The following is a 16887-nucleotide window of genomic DNA, read 5'->3' as shown; positions in this document are numbered from 1 at the left end:
AGGAAGCTTGACTTTACATATATGAAGGACAGGCTTAAGATTGTGATTTAACTGCTAAATGCTTAGGAAATGAAGATCAAATATAATTTTCATTTCTGTTAAGCTTAGTGGAAAACTTAATGATAACAATGTTAGAATTTAGATTATATTTGTTAGTATTTTCCAGTAATTTTGTTATTTTCTTCAGTTCTCAATCCTACCTACATTTAAAACAACAAATGTAGAGCACATCAAAATTTACGTTTTTTTACCTCAAAATCTTGGCCTATATTTCTACATCTAGAATTATCCTTGCAATGACATTTTCCCCATCTTATTTTACACCTTGCCTTTCCCTTACAAATCATATTCTCTTTTCATCAGTACATCTGCCCAAAACGCTCTTCGACTTGACAGTTCTATCCCACACTCGCCTCTGAGCTTCTAACAAGACATACCTCTGGGAATTGCAAAGTGCCATATTTAAAATCTCTCAGTGAGATATACAGGTTTTCCCGTGTGATCATAAGGGATTCCTCAAATCTGAGTTTTAGAGCTAATCTACGACAACTGATAAGCACAGTATTTTCACATTAGTATATTTATGTTGTGCTAATATACTTAAACAGTATGGATGTCCATTGAGAATTTTTCTACAACTTTCTTATCAGCTTTCTTTTAACTTTTAAGAAAGATATCTTACATATTTGATTAGTATTGACTGAAATTCCATTACATCTCCCAAGTTAAACAGGATTAACTAAATTGGAGGGGTGATGTCTTAGATGTCATTAACAGACACCCAAATGGAATACTAACTTGAAATAAATAGGAAGAAATTACAGATACAACAACATAGACAAAGCTCACACATCTTATGCTAAATTAAAGAAGCAAGACAGAAAGGTTACATGTTGCATGAATCCATTGATATGGCATTCTGAAAAGGGCAAGACCATAGGGACAGAAACCAGATCTGTGATTACCAGCAGACAGTGGAGGGCATTGACTATAAAGAGACTTGGGGGAAATCTGATTATGGAAATATCTTAATTGCAGTAGTAGTTACAGAACTGTATACATTTATCACATTCATCAAACTGTACAACTAAAAACAGTAATGTTTGCAGTGTAGAAGTTACACCTCTTCTGACTTGAAAAAAATGAACTACTTCAAAAGAAAGAATGTACTTTCTTTTGGAGTTTTATTGATAACACCCTGTGTCTGTTTATCATCAATTTCTATTTCCAACTTTAAATATATGATACTTAAGACTAGTTTTATATAGTTAAAAGCTACCTTAGTATAACTTGCTAGTGCATTGAGGGAGTTTTAGGATGAGATGATAATTATCTAAGAAGTATAAACACTATAAAATATTATTAAATGTAAGAGCATTATTAAATGGAATGTCTGCCCAATAATAGGCCAACTACTTGATTTTATTCTTCATTTTCTAAACACCAGCTAACACCAATTAAGCCACTATGCCAAAAACTTCTTGTACCTAATATTACTTAATGGCTATCAAATCCTGTGAGGTAAATGGTATTGGACCCATTTTAAATAAGAGAAACCTAGGATCAGAGCAATATCAATAATAAATTTCGCAAGTCCATCTGATTCCAAAGTCAACATTAGTAACCACTGCAGTGATTTTTACCAGGTTGGCAATAATTTTGATCCTTGAGGATGAGGATGGCATAAGTTTTGGGAATTGAATTGCACTGAAGAAATTTTTCCCTTGAGGGAATTAAGGTTTTCAAAAGAATTGATATTACTGAAATCAGAAAATCAGATTAACTAACTGGAGGGTGTGCACTTGATGTTCATGTTTAAACATAACTCTTTGATGGAGGTTTAATTTAATTATAGTTAAGAAAACATTTATTTCTAGCCACACATAAGCTCATAGTACCACTGTGAAACCAGGTTTTAGTGATATTCTTGTTGAACAAATTTGTTTTAGATTTTAAATTATGATATTGTAAATCCACGTTTATCATTGAAATATTTTCATAATTGATCAGTAGATCCATGCATTTTATTAATTTTATGTATTTTATTAGTTCTCTGCCATTTTACATGAATATAGTTTCAATGTTTTCCATATAATATTTTTGTTTGAAACCTATTATCAAACTTGGATATGTTTTTGGGGGGCAAAATTTACACGGAAAGGGATAACAAAAGTCGCAAGCCCTTAAGAATTTGCATGAGTTCTCACGTTGAATTACAGCACTTTAAGTAGGTAATATGGATTTGAGTCACTACTCAGCAGCTGCTCATCCATAGTGGATTTTTCCTAATGTAGCCTGCCAGAAACTCTTACCTTTTATTCATAATTGTCTGGGTGCGCCTTCCCCACTTCCATTGAACTGTATGTACTGTGTGCTGTAGAGGTGTGCAGTTAAAATACGTTTATTCTCAGAAATATTTTAAAAATATTTTAAAATGTTTTCCTTTGCAGAATCAGACACAAGTTTGGCAGAAGGAAGTGTCAGCTGCTTAGATGAAAGCCTTGGACATAACAGCAACATGGGCAGTGATTCAGGCACCATGGGAAGTGATTCAGGTACTGCCTAACTGTTGTGTAAACCTTAAAAAGTGTGAAATAAGACACCATATAGTGGAATGCATGGGGGCTGTTCATACCCTCCCTAATGTACTTATGCAATTAAAGCAATTCTTTTCTCCAGTGAGTCGTTTTGGAACTTTGCCACTGGCTTTCTTTAAAAGTACAACTTACAAAAGTCTCAGAACCAAACTCATTTTGATCCAGTATGTGTCTTTTTGGTCTGGTACATGCTGAATTTCATGGAATCATGTCATCTATTTTATTTATGAGATCTGTTTTGATTAATTTGACTGCACTTAAATTTTGTATGCAGCATGGTATTTGTTTCAAAATTTACTTTTTAATAAGATACACTTTAAATAACACATTGGTACTATCAATAAGAGAAATGTGACTCTAGGTAACTGGATGACAAATAGCCTCACTTAAAACAAAGAACTAGAAATGAAGAATATAGTTAAAAGTGTTCCAATTTGTACACATAGCTCTTGAATAGCAGTAGAGTTTAGGAAATACTTTGGACACTAAATGATAACTTGGGTAGGTAGTTCCCAAGTTGCTTTTCCTTTGGTTTTGTATCATATCAGCATTAAATGAAAGTGCCTGTTCCCAATCCCCCACACCTTCATCAAAACTCACTCTTACCAAATTTCCTAACCTGTCAGTTTGATAGATTCATATTATTTTTTTCTGTTCTCTGAATTTATATTCCATAGTCATTACTGACCTAAAACATTGATATCTTAAAGCATGGTAATGGGTTTTAAATGTCTATCATACACCTTCCTACATTGGTCTATATGAATCATTCATAATTCAAATTAACGAATTACAAAGGAAAAATGCTATGCAATGTGACTGGAAATGTGGGAAACTAAGAAGCAAATTATTTTAGCCTTCATTTGTGGTTGTTTCTACTTAGAAAATATTGTGTAATTCAGATTATCTTGCATTGTCAGAATCATAGAAATACAGATGTACAATAGTCCTGGAAGGGAAAAATAGTTTATGTAAACATGGTCATATGCCCTAAAAGCTTTCTAAGTTGTACCACCACTTCTGTTTTTATATCCTTTTCTTTCAATCACACTCCTGAATTCCTGAGACTTAGTTTGAAGAAAGCAATTTACCAAATGTCACTTGAAATTTTAATTGTAATTTGAAAGGGTTAATCATTTTCTATTCACTTCCATCAGTATTATTAAGTTCTCGTCATGGACTTACTTCTATGGATTTTATTTGTTTTCAATATTTGTCCTAAGATTGGTAAATTTAATAATTATAATTTCTATTACATGCTATTGATGCTACTAGAACTCAAAATATACTCTAGCTAATATTTAACACATTAATGGGTTGTTTTAAGCTTCTGAACCTCATCCTAATTTTTATTTGTCTAAGTAAGGGTTTTTCAACAATATTCATTCCTTCAATAAATATTTAAAGCATAGCCTCTGTATGCAGGGCACTTTGCCTATTTAGAGCTGTTAGCAAATGTATTTGCTGATTTTTAGTCTTCAATGTGGCATGAAAGACATGATAAATCCGAACGCAACCTACTTTTGAAAAGCAAATATGTTTTCAAAGGCAAATACATTTTCAAAGACAAACACATTTCTAAGAGACACCCTTGAAGTTCTAGATGGGTCAGTGTTTAGAAACAGAATTACTTTGTATAGTGGGCAGTAAAATTCTGAAATGATAAAATTGTGAAATTCCTTACCTTCTGGTGCATGCTATAGTTGAAACAGAAATCAATTCAATAAAAGGTTTCAGTAAATTGGTGAACCATTAAACACTTATTGGGTCACTGGAAAGTATTACAGTGCTTGACATTATATTTCAACCTATGGGGCTGACATCAAAAAGGGTCTTATTCTCTATGTCCTTCATTCTCACTCAAAGGTTGTATAATGGACCACAACAATCACAGGTGTGAACCAACACAATTATTATGTTCTTTGAGGAAGTATTATGACAGAGCAAAGCAAAATTGCTGGTAACTGTTAGAGTTTAAATATTGTAATTATATTATAAAAGGTTTTTTTCCCCATTTCCCATTTTCAGAGATATAAACTGTTTCACAAAAAGTGGCAATATTTTTGTCAATATAAACTGATCTGATATTTAGAAAGTGTTTCCTTACTATTTTGAGGTAATGCCTATTAATATGTGTCCAACTGGAATGGTGTATTTTTCTGTGTTACATGCTATAGGTAAAGAAATACTTCGTGGATTTCGAACACATGCAGTGACAGACCTTTTCTCTCCAAGAATAACTCAGCTGTCAAAATCAATGTGAGAATGAAATTTGCCACATGGTGTAGTTCCAATAGAATATTATTATTTAAACCCTATTTAATTTCATTTTTTTGACCATTTATACAGTATAATAAAATGTTAAGTTTATCAGTCATTATTTGTTTTATAGGGAGGGCACAGTATAATTCAAAGCCTGTGCATATTTTAAATACTCTTTTTATTATTGCATTTTAATTATGCTTTTCAGAGAGAGCCAAAAATAAACAAACAAACAAAAACCCAAACATTTCTTTCATAAAAGAAATTGGCTTCTGACTCATTGATACTAGCCCAGTTTTCTCCTTCTGGTGACAGAGAAGAGGAAACCCTTTTTCATTGCTTATGTGGATAAATTCTTCCATCCCTATGTCAGAGGATGTGATAAGGCAAGAAATCAGGCTGAATATTTAGCACTCACCCAGCTCTTTTCCTTTGGATGCTATTTTCACATTGAATCCAACTCTGTACTTTTTTTCCATATCTACTCTGTGCTTTCTTGTAAACTTGGGCTGTCCATCAGATCTCCTAATCATGACTCAAAATTATAGAAAGTTACTGAGCTGTCTGTCTAGCCATTTCAATGGTAGCAGTACAGTTCTCTTGTCTGAAGTCCTTCAGGAAATGGTTGTATTTTGGCAGGGTATGCATGGCATATGATAGTCACCCAATAAATATTTATTGCAGAATGAAGTAGTGGTACATGACCAGTAAAGTGGCATAAAAACTTTGTGACTTTGCTTCTAGAGTTAAATTTTGAACAAGATAGTCCTTTGAACATTCTGACTCTTCTTAAATCTATTGGTTTAGTAAATATCTAATATGCATAAGTGATGTTGATATCTTACTCATTTGAGTGGGTGTTAAGTTCCTGGGAAAGAGATTTATAAAATTGCTGTATGTTATTACCCAAGGATACAGAAGTAAGTATGAAAAACAAAAAAGGGAAGAATGATTATTAAAAAATACATACAACTAGAATGAGGAAGTCCGCATTTTATTATTTTAAAAACATCAATGCAAAAATGAGTAGAATGAAATGCAGAAAAGAATTTATCAATATCTTTTAATGAATATCATATAACAAATAGCAATTTAACAAGAGTAAATTCCTGGGTCTTGGTTTAGACACTGCTTCAAATAATCTGACTTAGCCTAGCATGCATGAGGCCTTACTTTCAATCCCTAACACCAACCAACCAACCAACAAACAAACAAAGAAGCGAAACAAAACAAGAATCTGGTTGTTTTAAAAGTCACATAATATATATCCTCTTAATGGAGGTGAAATATCAGGATTTTGATTAGTTACAAAGGCCACTTCACAGAGAAGTAATATTTTTCTTAAATCTAAACCTTACATAAATGAGTTATAAATACTGTTAGTTCAAAGTAAGCTTAGATAGAAAACTTGTAAATGTGTAAATGTCTATTTTAAATGCGATAATCTTGTATGAGGTTTTCATGAAAACCATATTAAGTGAATCAGCAGACCACCCAATGATAGCTTAAATGTCTCGCATCTGTCTTCACTCATCCATACAGAAGGCACATTTCCTGCCAGGTTTATAGATGGTTCTTCCTAAGTGGTATTTGGTGTGAAATTTCCTACCTGTTCAGTTAGTACTATCACAACAAGTTAAAGTCCACTTAAATAGAATCATCCACTTGCTGAAACAGAGACATCAGCAAGTTTTAAAAAGTTAATGGGATTATGTTAGTTTAGTTTTATTGGCGACCATTGATAAGAGAAAAAAACACTATTTCATGTGTGATAAGGTACTGATAAGTGCTGTCATTTCATTTTTTCTTGTGATTATATAAAATATAAGATAAACTTTTAAATTGGTCTAACATTTATATCACTGCATTCCATGTTGTGAACTGTACATTTTTAAAGCTTTTATTTTGGCTAATATAGATAAAAATGGTCACTTCTAAATAAAATATATCTAGACCAATGTATGTTATAATAATCTCATTCTAACATTCCTAAAATTAATCTCATTCTAACATTCCTAAAATTAATGCGCTTACTTTACCAGTATTTTCAATTTAAAAAATTCTATGTCAACTTGAAATATTTGTAATAGATTGTGCTTTGGGTTTCAGGATAAGTATGAATGTGTGGAGATACACAAATAAAGATGCAATAAAGATCACAATTCAAAACTAAATGGCAAAATTAATCAGAACTTAATTTAAATTAACAAAATTAGTTTTTACCTTTCAGTAAAAACCTACAAATTAAAGGCTAGCAAGGGAGAAGTTTTCTCCTATTTCCTATATATTGCTTCTGCACAACTTAATTTCCTCAAATGGGAGAGGATTTGAAACACACACACACACACACACACACACACACACGTGTTCACACATACACAAACATATGCACCCTGCCCCTCATATTACACAGTTACAGACTCAACCAACTGCAGATCAAAAATGCTCTTTAAAATAATTGTTTGTATTGAACATTTGCAAATTTTTCCTTGTCATTGTTTCTTAAATAATACAAAATAACAACTATTGACATGATGTTTTCATTGTATTAGGTATTATAAGTAAAGATGATCTGAAGTAAAGATACAGGTATGCTGATGATATGCAAATGCTATGCTATTTTGTATAAGGGACTTGAACACCTGCAGATTTTGGTATCTGCAAGGGCTCCTGCAACTAATTCCCCACAGATACCAAGGGACAATTGCATATGTATGCTTTTTGTTATTTAGATGTCAGAAAAAATTTTAACAAATGAAGGAATGCAGTATCAGCTGTAATACATTCTCTGTAATAAAAAATAAGGGCAACTGCAGAACAAGGGGGACTATTGAATCCTGCTTTCTCAATTTCTCTTGATTTTGCATGTGGAAGAGTTCAGAGAAACAAGACAATATTGGCTAAATGAAGAAATGGGAATTCTGATGCATGAACAACCATAACTGCCAATTGTGCACCACGACCCTTTCTATAAATTGTTCTTGGCTTTGCTCACTCTTTTAAAACCCTCCCCCATGTTACTAGTTTCCCAGGCTCCCATGCTGTTAATTCACTCCTGTATCCCAACTCCTCGGGTCACTTCCATGATAGAGCACCAGGTTTCTGCAAATTTAAGTGGACACCTGACATTGATTGGCACAGAAACTAGAAAATAGATTGGTTTGGATACAGAGAAGGAGTTTAAGGCCACAAGAGGTCTATATTCAATTTCAGGCCTCATAGCATTGGTTATTTTATTGCCTCTTCTCTTATTTTTCCTCTTTTCAACTTTCTTTAGATGAAGAGGAGGTCACAGAAAGAGCATCCCCTGAGCCAGAACTGCAGCTCAGGCCTTACCAAATGGAAGTTGCCCAACCAGCCTTGGAAGGGAAGAATATCATCATATGCCTTCCCACAGGGAGTGGGAAAACCAGAGTGGCGGTTTACATTGCCAGAGATCACTTGGACAAGAAGAAACAAGCATCCGAGCCTGGAAAAGTTATAGTTCTTGTCAATAAGGTATTCAGACAACATGTAATATGGCATCATTTGTTCATTTTTCATTTTACTATTCTCAAGTCTTTATATAATAACATTTTTAGCAATGTATCACACAGATTAGTTTAATTGGATGTAAAGACAAAATAAACCACTTATTTTACTTTTAATCTCTGTTTTTATATGTCTTTCTACTAAGTGACAAAGCTTAAAATTGGATTTCTCTATAAAACCAAATCATTAAATCAAATAGCTATAACTTAGGCTTAAAGATAATATTTATAAGATGCATTTTAGGGTCAACTGATATTGATTTAGTTTCCCATTGCAAGTGAGTATAAATGACCTCAACACATCCCTGGAATCTAGGATCAAATAATGTCTTTTAGAGTCTCTTTAAGCATTGACCCTTAGTTGATGATGAAATGTCCTCTTTATCTAGAATATATATAATGTGATTTGAAGATAAAGAGAAATTAAGTGAATATTGGTTTATGTATATCTACTTAAGCAGGTAAACAATAAGCAAAGAATATATATATACACATGTTACATATATGTATGTATAATATATTAATGCAATAAGTATAAGTAACTGTTTTCCTTTAATAATTCATATTGGGTTATGTGAAGGTCATCTTAATAAACAGATATATGTTTTCTACATTGTGAAACAAAATCAAGGTGATTAAGCCTTACTCAAACAAATGAGAATTTATTAATTTATATATTTGCGGGGTTGGGGATATTAATTTTTTCCATTTTGGGGAATAAAATTGAGTATGCTCTTTATGACCAGGAATAGACTATTTCCCATTCTTATGTATTTTTTGACAAAAATTCACTAGTAGACTATAAAATTTCCTATATTTTTTAGATTTCTTTATGCCCAAACTTTTTGTTACAACTTGTTTTTCAGTGCTAAAGAAGGTAGTGAATGTGATTGAGTGATTGCAGCCATGATTTGAGTAATTTCCATCATGTTGTTCCAAATGCATTTTGTATGTATCTGCTATGTGTAAAGAACACTCCTTTACACTTTTATATCTTCCTTTACACTTTTACACTATTAGAACTTATTTATTTATTTGCTGGTAATGATGAAACATTAGAATTTATTTGTCCATAGCCTTTAATATATTCCCTTTGTAATGGTATTGCTTTTTAGAATAAGTTTGAATCCTTTTTCTGCCTACCAGCAGTGTGATCTCATCTCAGACAAATTAGTAGACAACTTTTTTTTAACAGTTGCCTCATCTATAAAATTGACAAAATAATAATCACCGTGTTCTGAAATCTTTGTGGCTAATGAAATCAAACACTTTGACCAGAGAACAGGTTAAGTACCAGATCCAGAGAAAGAACAAAGTTAACAGAATTTAAAGCTACTTAAACTGATTTTTTTAAAAAGATATGATTTAGCTATTCTGCTGTTTTTAAAACTCAGCCTTACCATCTAACCTCTCAGAGGGCTCTCCTTCCCTATTTATCTGTCTCTTTGTCAGTTATACCACTTACTCTAAACCATACAGCCTCAAAACCTAGGAGCTATTTTTCATTCGTTTAGTTCTGTATTTCCTTTATGTGGCCACAGGGGCACAGAGCAGGAGAGCTCCAAGGGGCCTTTGAGAGGCAGCTTTCTTCTTTTGTGGAGTCATTCTCTCGTTTCCACTAAGTAACTTCAGATATCAAGATCTCCCATCTACAAGACAGCCCTGGCCATTCTTTGACACACTGACACTGTTAGAAAGTCCAGATTTGCTTCTCTGGAACCCAAATTCATTGGTTGCAGTTCTTTTCTCTTTGATTCTGAAGAGTAAATCATAATTCTCGTACCTTATAATAGTTCTTCATGAAAGAGTCCTGTGAACCCTACGTTATTTTTCTTTTTGTCCCCTGGGATAAATGTTCACAGTTCTTTTAATTGTTGGTATAACATGGTTTCCAGGCCTTTCATCATTCTTAGTTCTCATATTCTTCCAGAACTTTATCTAGAATCCTCTTAAATCACAGTGTTCAGAGCTGGACAAAATACTATAGCTATGGTCTTAGCATTGCAGAGTTCAGGAGAGATGTGATATGATACTCATCCAGCCTGTGACTGGATTTGCTTTGACATGTACAGACTCATCTGCACCTTGCCGTGAACTCAGAACCCATTTCCTTTTCTTCGGAAAATCTGTTAAGCTAGAGTTAATTTTTGTGCAGTTAAATTTTTAACCTAAATGCAAATACTTGTGCTTCTCTCTTCATATCACTGATGTTGCTTGATAATTTCAGGTCTCATGATGTTGTACATGTCTAATGCACTTTCCTTTCTATGAGATTTCCTTGTCTCGGTGCTTGATTCTAGTTAGGAAACTTTCATCTCATCAGATCTAGGTGATTTTTATGAGTGTACCTTTATAGCCATGTTTAAATGTTAATTCATTCTCACTCTTCATATTCACTGCATTGTCTTGTGAACATTTGAGGACTTAACTCAAGTCCCTGAGCTTCCCTGTTGTTTTTCTCCCCAGAAATACTAGAAATCCCTCCACTAGTCTCCCATCTACGTCATAATTGCATAATTTACTATCCCATTTTTTTAAATTTTAGAGTAATTTCAGCATTAATTATTTTGGTTGAGTCAAGAAATCTCTGGTCCTTAACCTGCATTCTGTATTTAAGCCTAACAGGAAGTTATTGTAACCTTTGATCTAGAAAAGAGAAATCATGTTTCCTAATACCATTTACTTTTATCTCCCTTCCTCTATCCTTTTCAAAGTTATAGCCTTCAAATGCAGGGAGAAATGAAAACACCACCTGTGCTCCCAGACTTTCCATTTCCTCTCTAGGGTTTCAACATCATGAGAGATAAATCCCAGGTTCCTTCAGATGCTATACTGTAGCCCCATATGATTCAGCAGAAGTGGGTAGCAGTTGGGTTTGATTAGTCTTGGCAGGCACTCTGTCACATCTCAGGAAAAGGCTCCAAGAGGACCACACACCTCCCAATTAGCCATGTCAGACTTGCATCTGGCTTTCTCTGTGTCCTTCAGTAGGAAGTCAGTGCCACCCAGAGCGAGTATCAGGACTTCCAACACCTGCTATCTCCTCTGACAACATTTTTGTTTTGTAGATAAGAGAATGCTGCTTCCTTAGAAGGTTTTAACTCATCTTTTATGGGTAGAAGTTGCTATGTCACTCCATGGTCCAGAGATTCTTAATTATGCCATTCAGCATGAGTGTATTTAAAAACACATCAAAAGCAGATTCTGTTCTCAAAGAATCTACAGTTTAAAAAGGAGATGAGAGATGTATGTTGATAATATGATAATTAATATTTTATGAACTTTATAAAGCACTCTCATACATTATCTCATTAAGCACAGCTACCCTATGAGATAGTCATGATTATCCAATTTTTTTCCATCAGAAAACTGAGGTTCCAGCTTTAATTGGCCTTCCAGGGATCATCCAGCCAATAAGCAGCTTGGAAGAAACCTGAACCCTTATCCTCTAATGTCAACTGTTCTCTTTCCACCATCCTCTTCCACTAGAATGAAAGGCAAAGTGGTGTATCAGGGAAGTTTTCTGAGTACTGGAAACATGGCGGCTTCTAATTCATTTAATTTTCACAACCCTGTGACAGGTCCATGTCATCTCATTTTGTTAAGGAGAAGTGGAGACACCTGAGATGACTCGACCTTGACCAGGTCACACGAATCAAGCCACTGGAATGACTCTTTTTCAGGGATGTTTTCCTTCTGGCACATGCTTTCTCTTTCCACCACATTAATTTTCTGTTCTCTTCTTCAGAATCTTTGTGACTCCCTTCTCTGATTATTCCTCCTGTCTTGCACAGTGGAAATAATACTTTTAGAAAAATGAATCAGTGATGGTTTTGTGGAAGAGACAGAAGAGCTGTGGCACTCACATTTTGAAGTCTTAAATATCACATGGGAGCTTCATTAAAGTGAAGAATTCAGGGCTCTGCCCTTAGGTGGTCCCTAGATGCAGCAGTTCTTGAATGGGGCTTAAGATTCTGCATTTTTCAAACCTCTTAAGTGATTTTGTGGCAGGTAAACCAGAGAGAACTTATTTTGAAAACAACACTGAATGACAGTTCCTCTCATTACCCTGTCTACCTTGTGGTAATGTTTTCTACTCACCAACCTTGATTATTGATTTCAAGTCTACTTCCTTGGAATTCATGGATCCATTTTACCTCTTCCCTTTTCCCCTCCCTAGACATTTACTCTTAGAAGCCTCTATCATTTCTACTAAATAATAATAATTAATAATGCAAAGTCGTGTTTTTTGTGTTCTGCCATTCTCCATTAGGGAGATCACCCAGACCTCATTTAATACATAAGTGGGGCTTACCTCAAGTAAAAAGAAGAACAGATATTCAGCAAACTAGTGGAAAGGTAACCACTGTTTGCATTATTAGGTTCTCATATCATGGGGAAAATAATGCATATTTGTTGAGGCTTGCCCTTGAAACTCTTCCTGGCAACTATCTGCCATACTACGTAACCCTGGGCTTCCATTGTATAAATCCTATTAGAAAAGGACCCTCCCCCAGTGACTATTACTAGGAAGCATTGCAGTGTCAATCCAGCCTACTTCAGCAGTCACTGCAACTTGCAAAGAATCAGCTGAACAAGATAAAAAGTTTCACACTTCTTTTGCCAAGGGTATTTGCTCTTTGCTTTTTGTTCAGTCACCAAAACTGTGCCAGTAGTTCATTCCCTCACTCCCTACCCATGCTGCCAGTCAATGTCTTTCATCTTTACTCTCAGTTCCCTGCTTTTTCTAATCCTTCAGACATGTCCCTCTTAGCCTGATTCCCAAACCAACATTGAGGATAAACCACCTCTACATACAACTTATAAGGATCTTATGAACTGTCATGCTTAATTTAAAATACTCTAGTTAGTGTGCACAGCCTGGCTCTGCTGTACAAATTAAAAATATATTCCATATCCAAACTTAGTTTCAACTGATATCCTTACTAACCCATGGCTGAGTAGATTTGAATTCCCTCTAAATACTTCCTTCGAGGAGCTAGTTGTTTCCTTGTCTTTGCTGTCATTTTGTATTTCCTTCTCCAAGAGAATTATTACACTGCATTATGGTTATTTTTTTAAGTCTTGATAAATGTGCTTAGCTAGACTGAGTTGCTCTAAGCCATCAACCATATCCCAAACACCTTTATGTGCCAGATACGATGTCTACACCTAACAAGCATGCAGTAAATGTTCATTGACAGACGAATACAAGGATTGGTTGTTATGCCTAATTAACTGATAATGTAAACACATCTCTGAATGCTTCACACATAGTAGGCCTTTGATCGATACCATTTACTTTGACTTTGTTTTCTCTCTTTTTGTTTTTATCTTTTCATTTTTTAAGGTAATGTTAGCTGAACAGCTCTTCCTCAAAGAGTTCAAACCGTTTTTGAAGAAATGGTATCATGTTATTGGGTTAAGTGGTGATACCCAACTGAAAATATCATTTCCAGAAGTTGTCAAATCCTATGATGTTATTATCAGTACAGCTCAAATTCTTGAAAACTCCCTCTTAAATTCAGAAAGTGGAGAAGATGCTGGTGTCAATTTGTCAGGTTGGTTGAAGTGTTTGTTTTTAGAAAAAGAAAAATTAGTAATAATGCTGATAGTAACAGAGGTTGTATTAGTCAAATGATTTTTAAAATGTCGATAAGAAGTTAACCTTCATTTAGATTGTCCTTCATGTTTTAAGAGTTCACTAAAACCCTTCACTTACTGAGAGAAACAAACAAAAAGAAGTTTTTCTGGATCACTTTATCTGCATAAGAATATCATTATTAAATCAAGCATTCACTGAATTCTCTGTTTACTTCTGACAACATTTTTTAATCTTTTTAATTGCTAAAGGATCCCTTTAGAACCATGGCCTTCTCTGCAGAGTGAACAAACAATCCTTCCTATATTCTGGGATGGGTTGAGAAGGTAGGAGAAAAGCAGGGAAAGACTAAAAATAATTATAACAATTAAATACAATGTTAAGACAAAATTATCTCTTTTCAAATAGTGCATTTTTTTCAGTTGAAGTAATAAAGATAAAATTTACAAACCGAAAATGAAATATTTATTAAAGAATAAAAGGGTACTCTTGAGAGCTTAAAAAAAAAAAAAAGATACAGAAGAAAAAAAGCAGAATGTGATTTTCATTCCCTAACACTTTAGCTCTATGAACTTTCAGAAACCCATTTGTTAACCAGGGATAGTAGGCAACAGTTATAGCTAGGTGAATAGTATCCCATACTTAGGTATGCACAGATGCAGTGTATGATTAAACTTTCTCTTAAAATCTGAAAGAGAACAGTGCCAGTTCCCTGCCCAAGAAAGACATCCCCATGGTTACTCAGTTCACTAGTTTCAGGGCACTTCTCTTCTTCTAGCTTCTGGGTATTGCAAAATTGACCATTTGATTTTTCTTCTAAGACTTTTCCCTCATTATCATTGATGAATGTCATCACACCAACAAAGAAGCAGTCTATAATAATATCATGAGGCGTTATTTGAAACAGAAGTTGAGAAACAAACGTCTAGAAAAAGAAAACAAACCAGCCATTCCTCTGCCTCAGATATTGGGCCTAACAGCTTCACCTGGTGTTGGAGGGGCCACAAAGCAAGCCAAGGCTGAAGAACACATTTTAAAAGTAAGTCATTAACTTTATGTATAATCGAAAGGCTAAAACAAATAACTGTTCCTTGGGCTTTTGATGTAAGGTTGAATTCAAGTTCCATGATCATCAGTTAAATGAAATCTGTTTGCTGTAACTATGGTAAGTACACAATCCACAAAACTGTGATAAACCTTAAAGATCTGTGATGCAGAAGAGCATAACACTTATAAAGAGTAATATAATTGATGGGAGATTGAGACAAACAGAATGCCTTCTTCTCAAGTATCTACAACTTAATGACCTACTCTATATAGAAATATACATAGAGCATTTCATAGATTTCACACATTAAAATGTCTTACCCAATGAGTGGCAAGACTGCATGCTTCCTGTGTCTTTTCTGTTATGTTTCTTTCTTTGAATCTGAACTACTCAAATGGGAGATAGAGATAGGAGGATCTTTCATTAAAGATGAAATTGTCAGCTGCCCCAGAATGGTGATACCATATAAACCAGTCAAGTGTTAAAGATCTCAAGTGTGAAATGAATCAGAGTAGCCCAAGAAATATGTTGGCAGGAAAGCAATTGCATTTGTGTTTTAAGTCCTTTGCAGTTAAATTCAGTAAAAAATCTTTAGAGAAGACAACATTCCGAGGTGCAATTTTTGGCTTCAAGATAAAATTTATCACAGGGATTAGGAACTAATTCCAGTCTAATCCAGACACAAGGGATAAGGCTGCTTCCAGCTTTGCACTGTCTTCATTGTGTGGAGAGGTTGGTAATATGTTCCATGATTGTCAAGATGATGTGTAATATGATTATCTCATGTCCATTCTCTGTCAGTCTCTGTAAATTGCTGTACTCTTTCCATGTCCAATTTTCTAGCTGCAGAATGGAATTTAAGGGTTGAGAAGAAATATGTTTTTTGAAATAATTATTCACCAATTTGATTTAGAAGCTTATTTTTACTACTTACATGATATTTTATGCTACATATTTATGCCAGAAATTATATACTACATATTCCTTACACAAAAACTATACTGAATCAATTATAAGGGGAAAGTAATTGTTTGAATTTTAAAATATCTATTTTCCAGATATGTGCCAATCTTGATGCATTTACCATTAAAACTGTGAAAGAAAACCTTGAGCAACTCAAAGTCCAAATAAAGGAGCCATGTAAGAAGTTTGTAATTGCAGATGACACCAGAGAAGTATGTCCTTAACATTTTGTATCTCTTTGATTGGCAAAGCCATACTCAATTGAAAGATGGCAAAGGCTATTTTATACTGACCATCTGGATAATATTTAAAAATTTTTGCAGACAAGTTATAGTTTTATGCTTTCAAAAACTTGGTATTGGGCAGCAAAGCACTGATGCTAAGTGTTTCTTTCATTCTTCTTTTAGTTTTCTAGTTTATTTGAAAAGTAACTCAGTAATTGGCTACATGTGAACCTTGGAGGGACACCAATAACAGACATGAGGCTAAGGAGCAGTGTTCAGAATTAAAGGAATATAACAGTGAACTTTATCCTGATTTTTACTTTCTTGGTGACTTCCAGGATTAGTTTTCTGACATTGCATGGAAACATTTTGTTACTCTCAATTATAGTTGGCAATGATAATGGAAATTTTACCTAATTTGCATATCTGCATATTTACTTTCTCTAGGAAAATGCTGTCATATTAAAGAAGTGAGATATTTATTTTAATGGCATTTCTCAAATGAATATTTTTATTGATTATAAAAATGAATGGAGAGCCAATTTAGATATTATGACCAAATTATAAAATTGAAAAGCATGCTGCATTTTAGCTATGTGCACTTAATCCCATTGAAAATATACCTCATAAGAATATTGGATTAAAGGGAATAATACATGTG

The 16887-nt window shown here is 34.0% G+C and overlaps 1 protein-coding gene across 1 annotated transcript in view; it reads left to right on the top strand.

The window, feature by feature from the left end:
- IFIH1 (interferon induced with helicase C domain 1) overlaps positions 1 to 16887 on the top strand; it is a 56622-nt gene that overhangs the window by 25789 nt on the left and 13946 nt on the right. Inside the window, exons 5-9 of the mRNA XM_079131239.1 lie at positions 2451 to 2555; positions 8137 to 8357; positions 13740 to 13950; positions 14813 to 15030; positions 16098 to 16214. Of these exons, the coding sequence (XP_078987365.1) occupies positions 2451 to 2555; positions 8137 to 8357; positions 13740 to 13950; positions 14813 to 15030; positions 16098 to 16214 (872 nt within the window). The remainder of the gene's footprint in view (positions 1 to 2450; positions 2556 to 8136; positions 8358 to 13739; positions 13951 to 14812; positions 15031 to 16097; positions 16215 to 16887) is intronic.

The sequence above is a fragment of the Sciurus vulgaris genome, assembly GCF_902686455.1.
Source record: "Sciurus vulgaris genome assembly, chromosome: 3".
NCBI classification, from domain to species: domain Eukaryota; kingdom Metazoa; phylum Chordata; class Mammalia; order Rodentia; family Sciuridae; genus Sciurus; species Sciurus vulgaris.
This window is presented reverse-complemented; position numbering and strand designations above follow the sequence as displayed.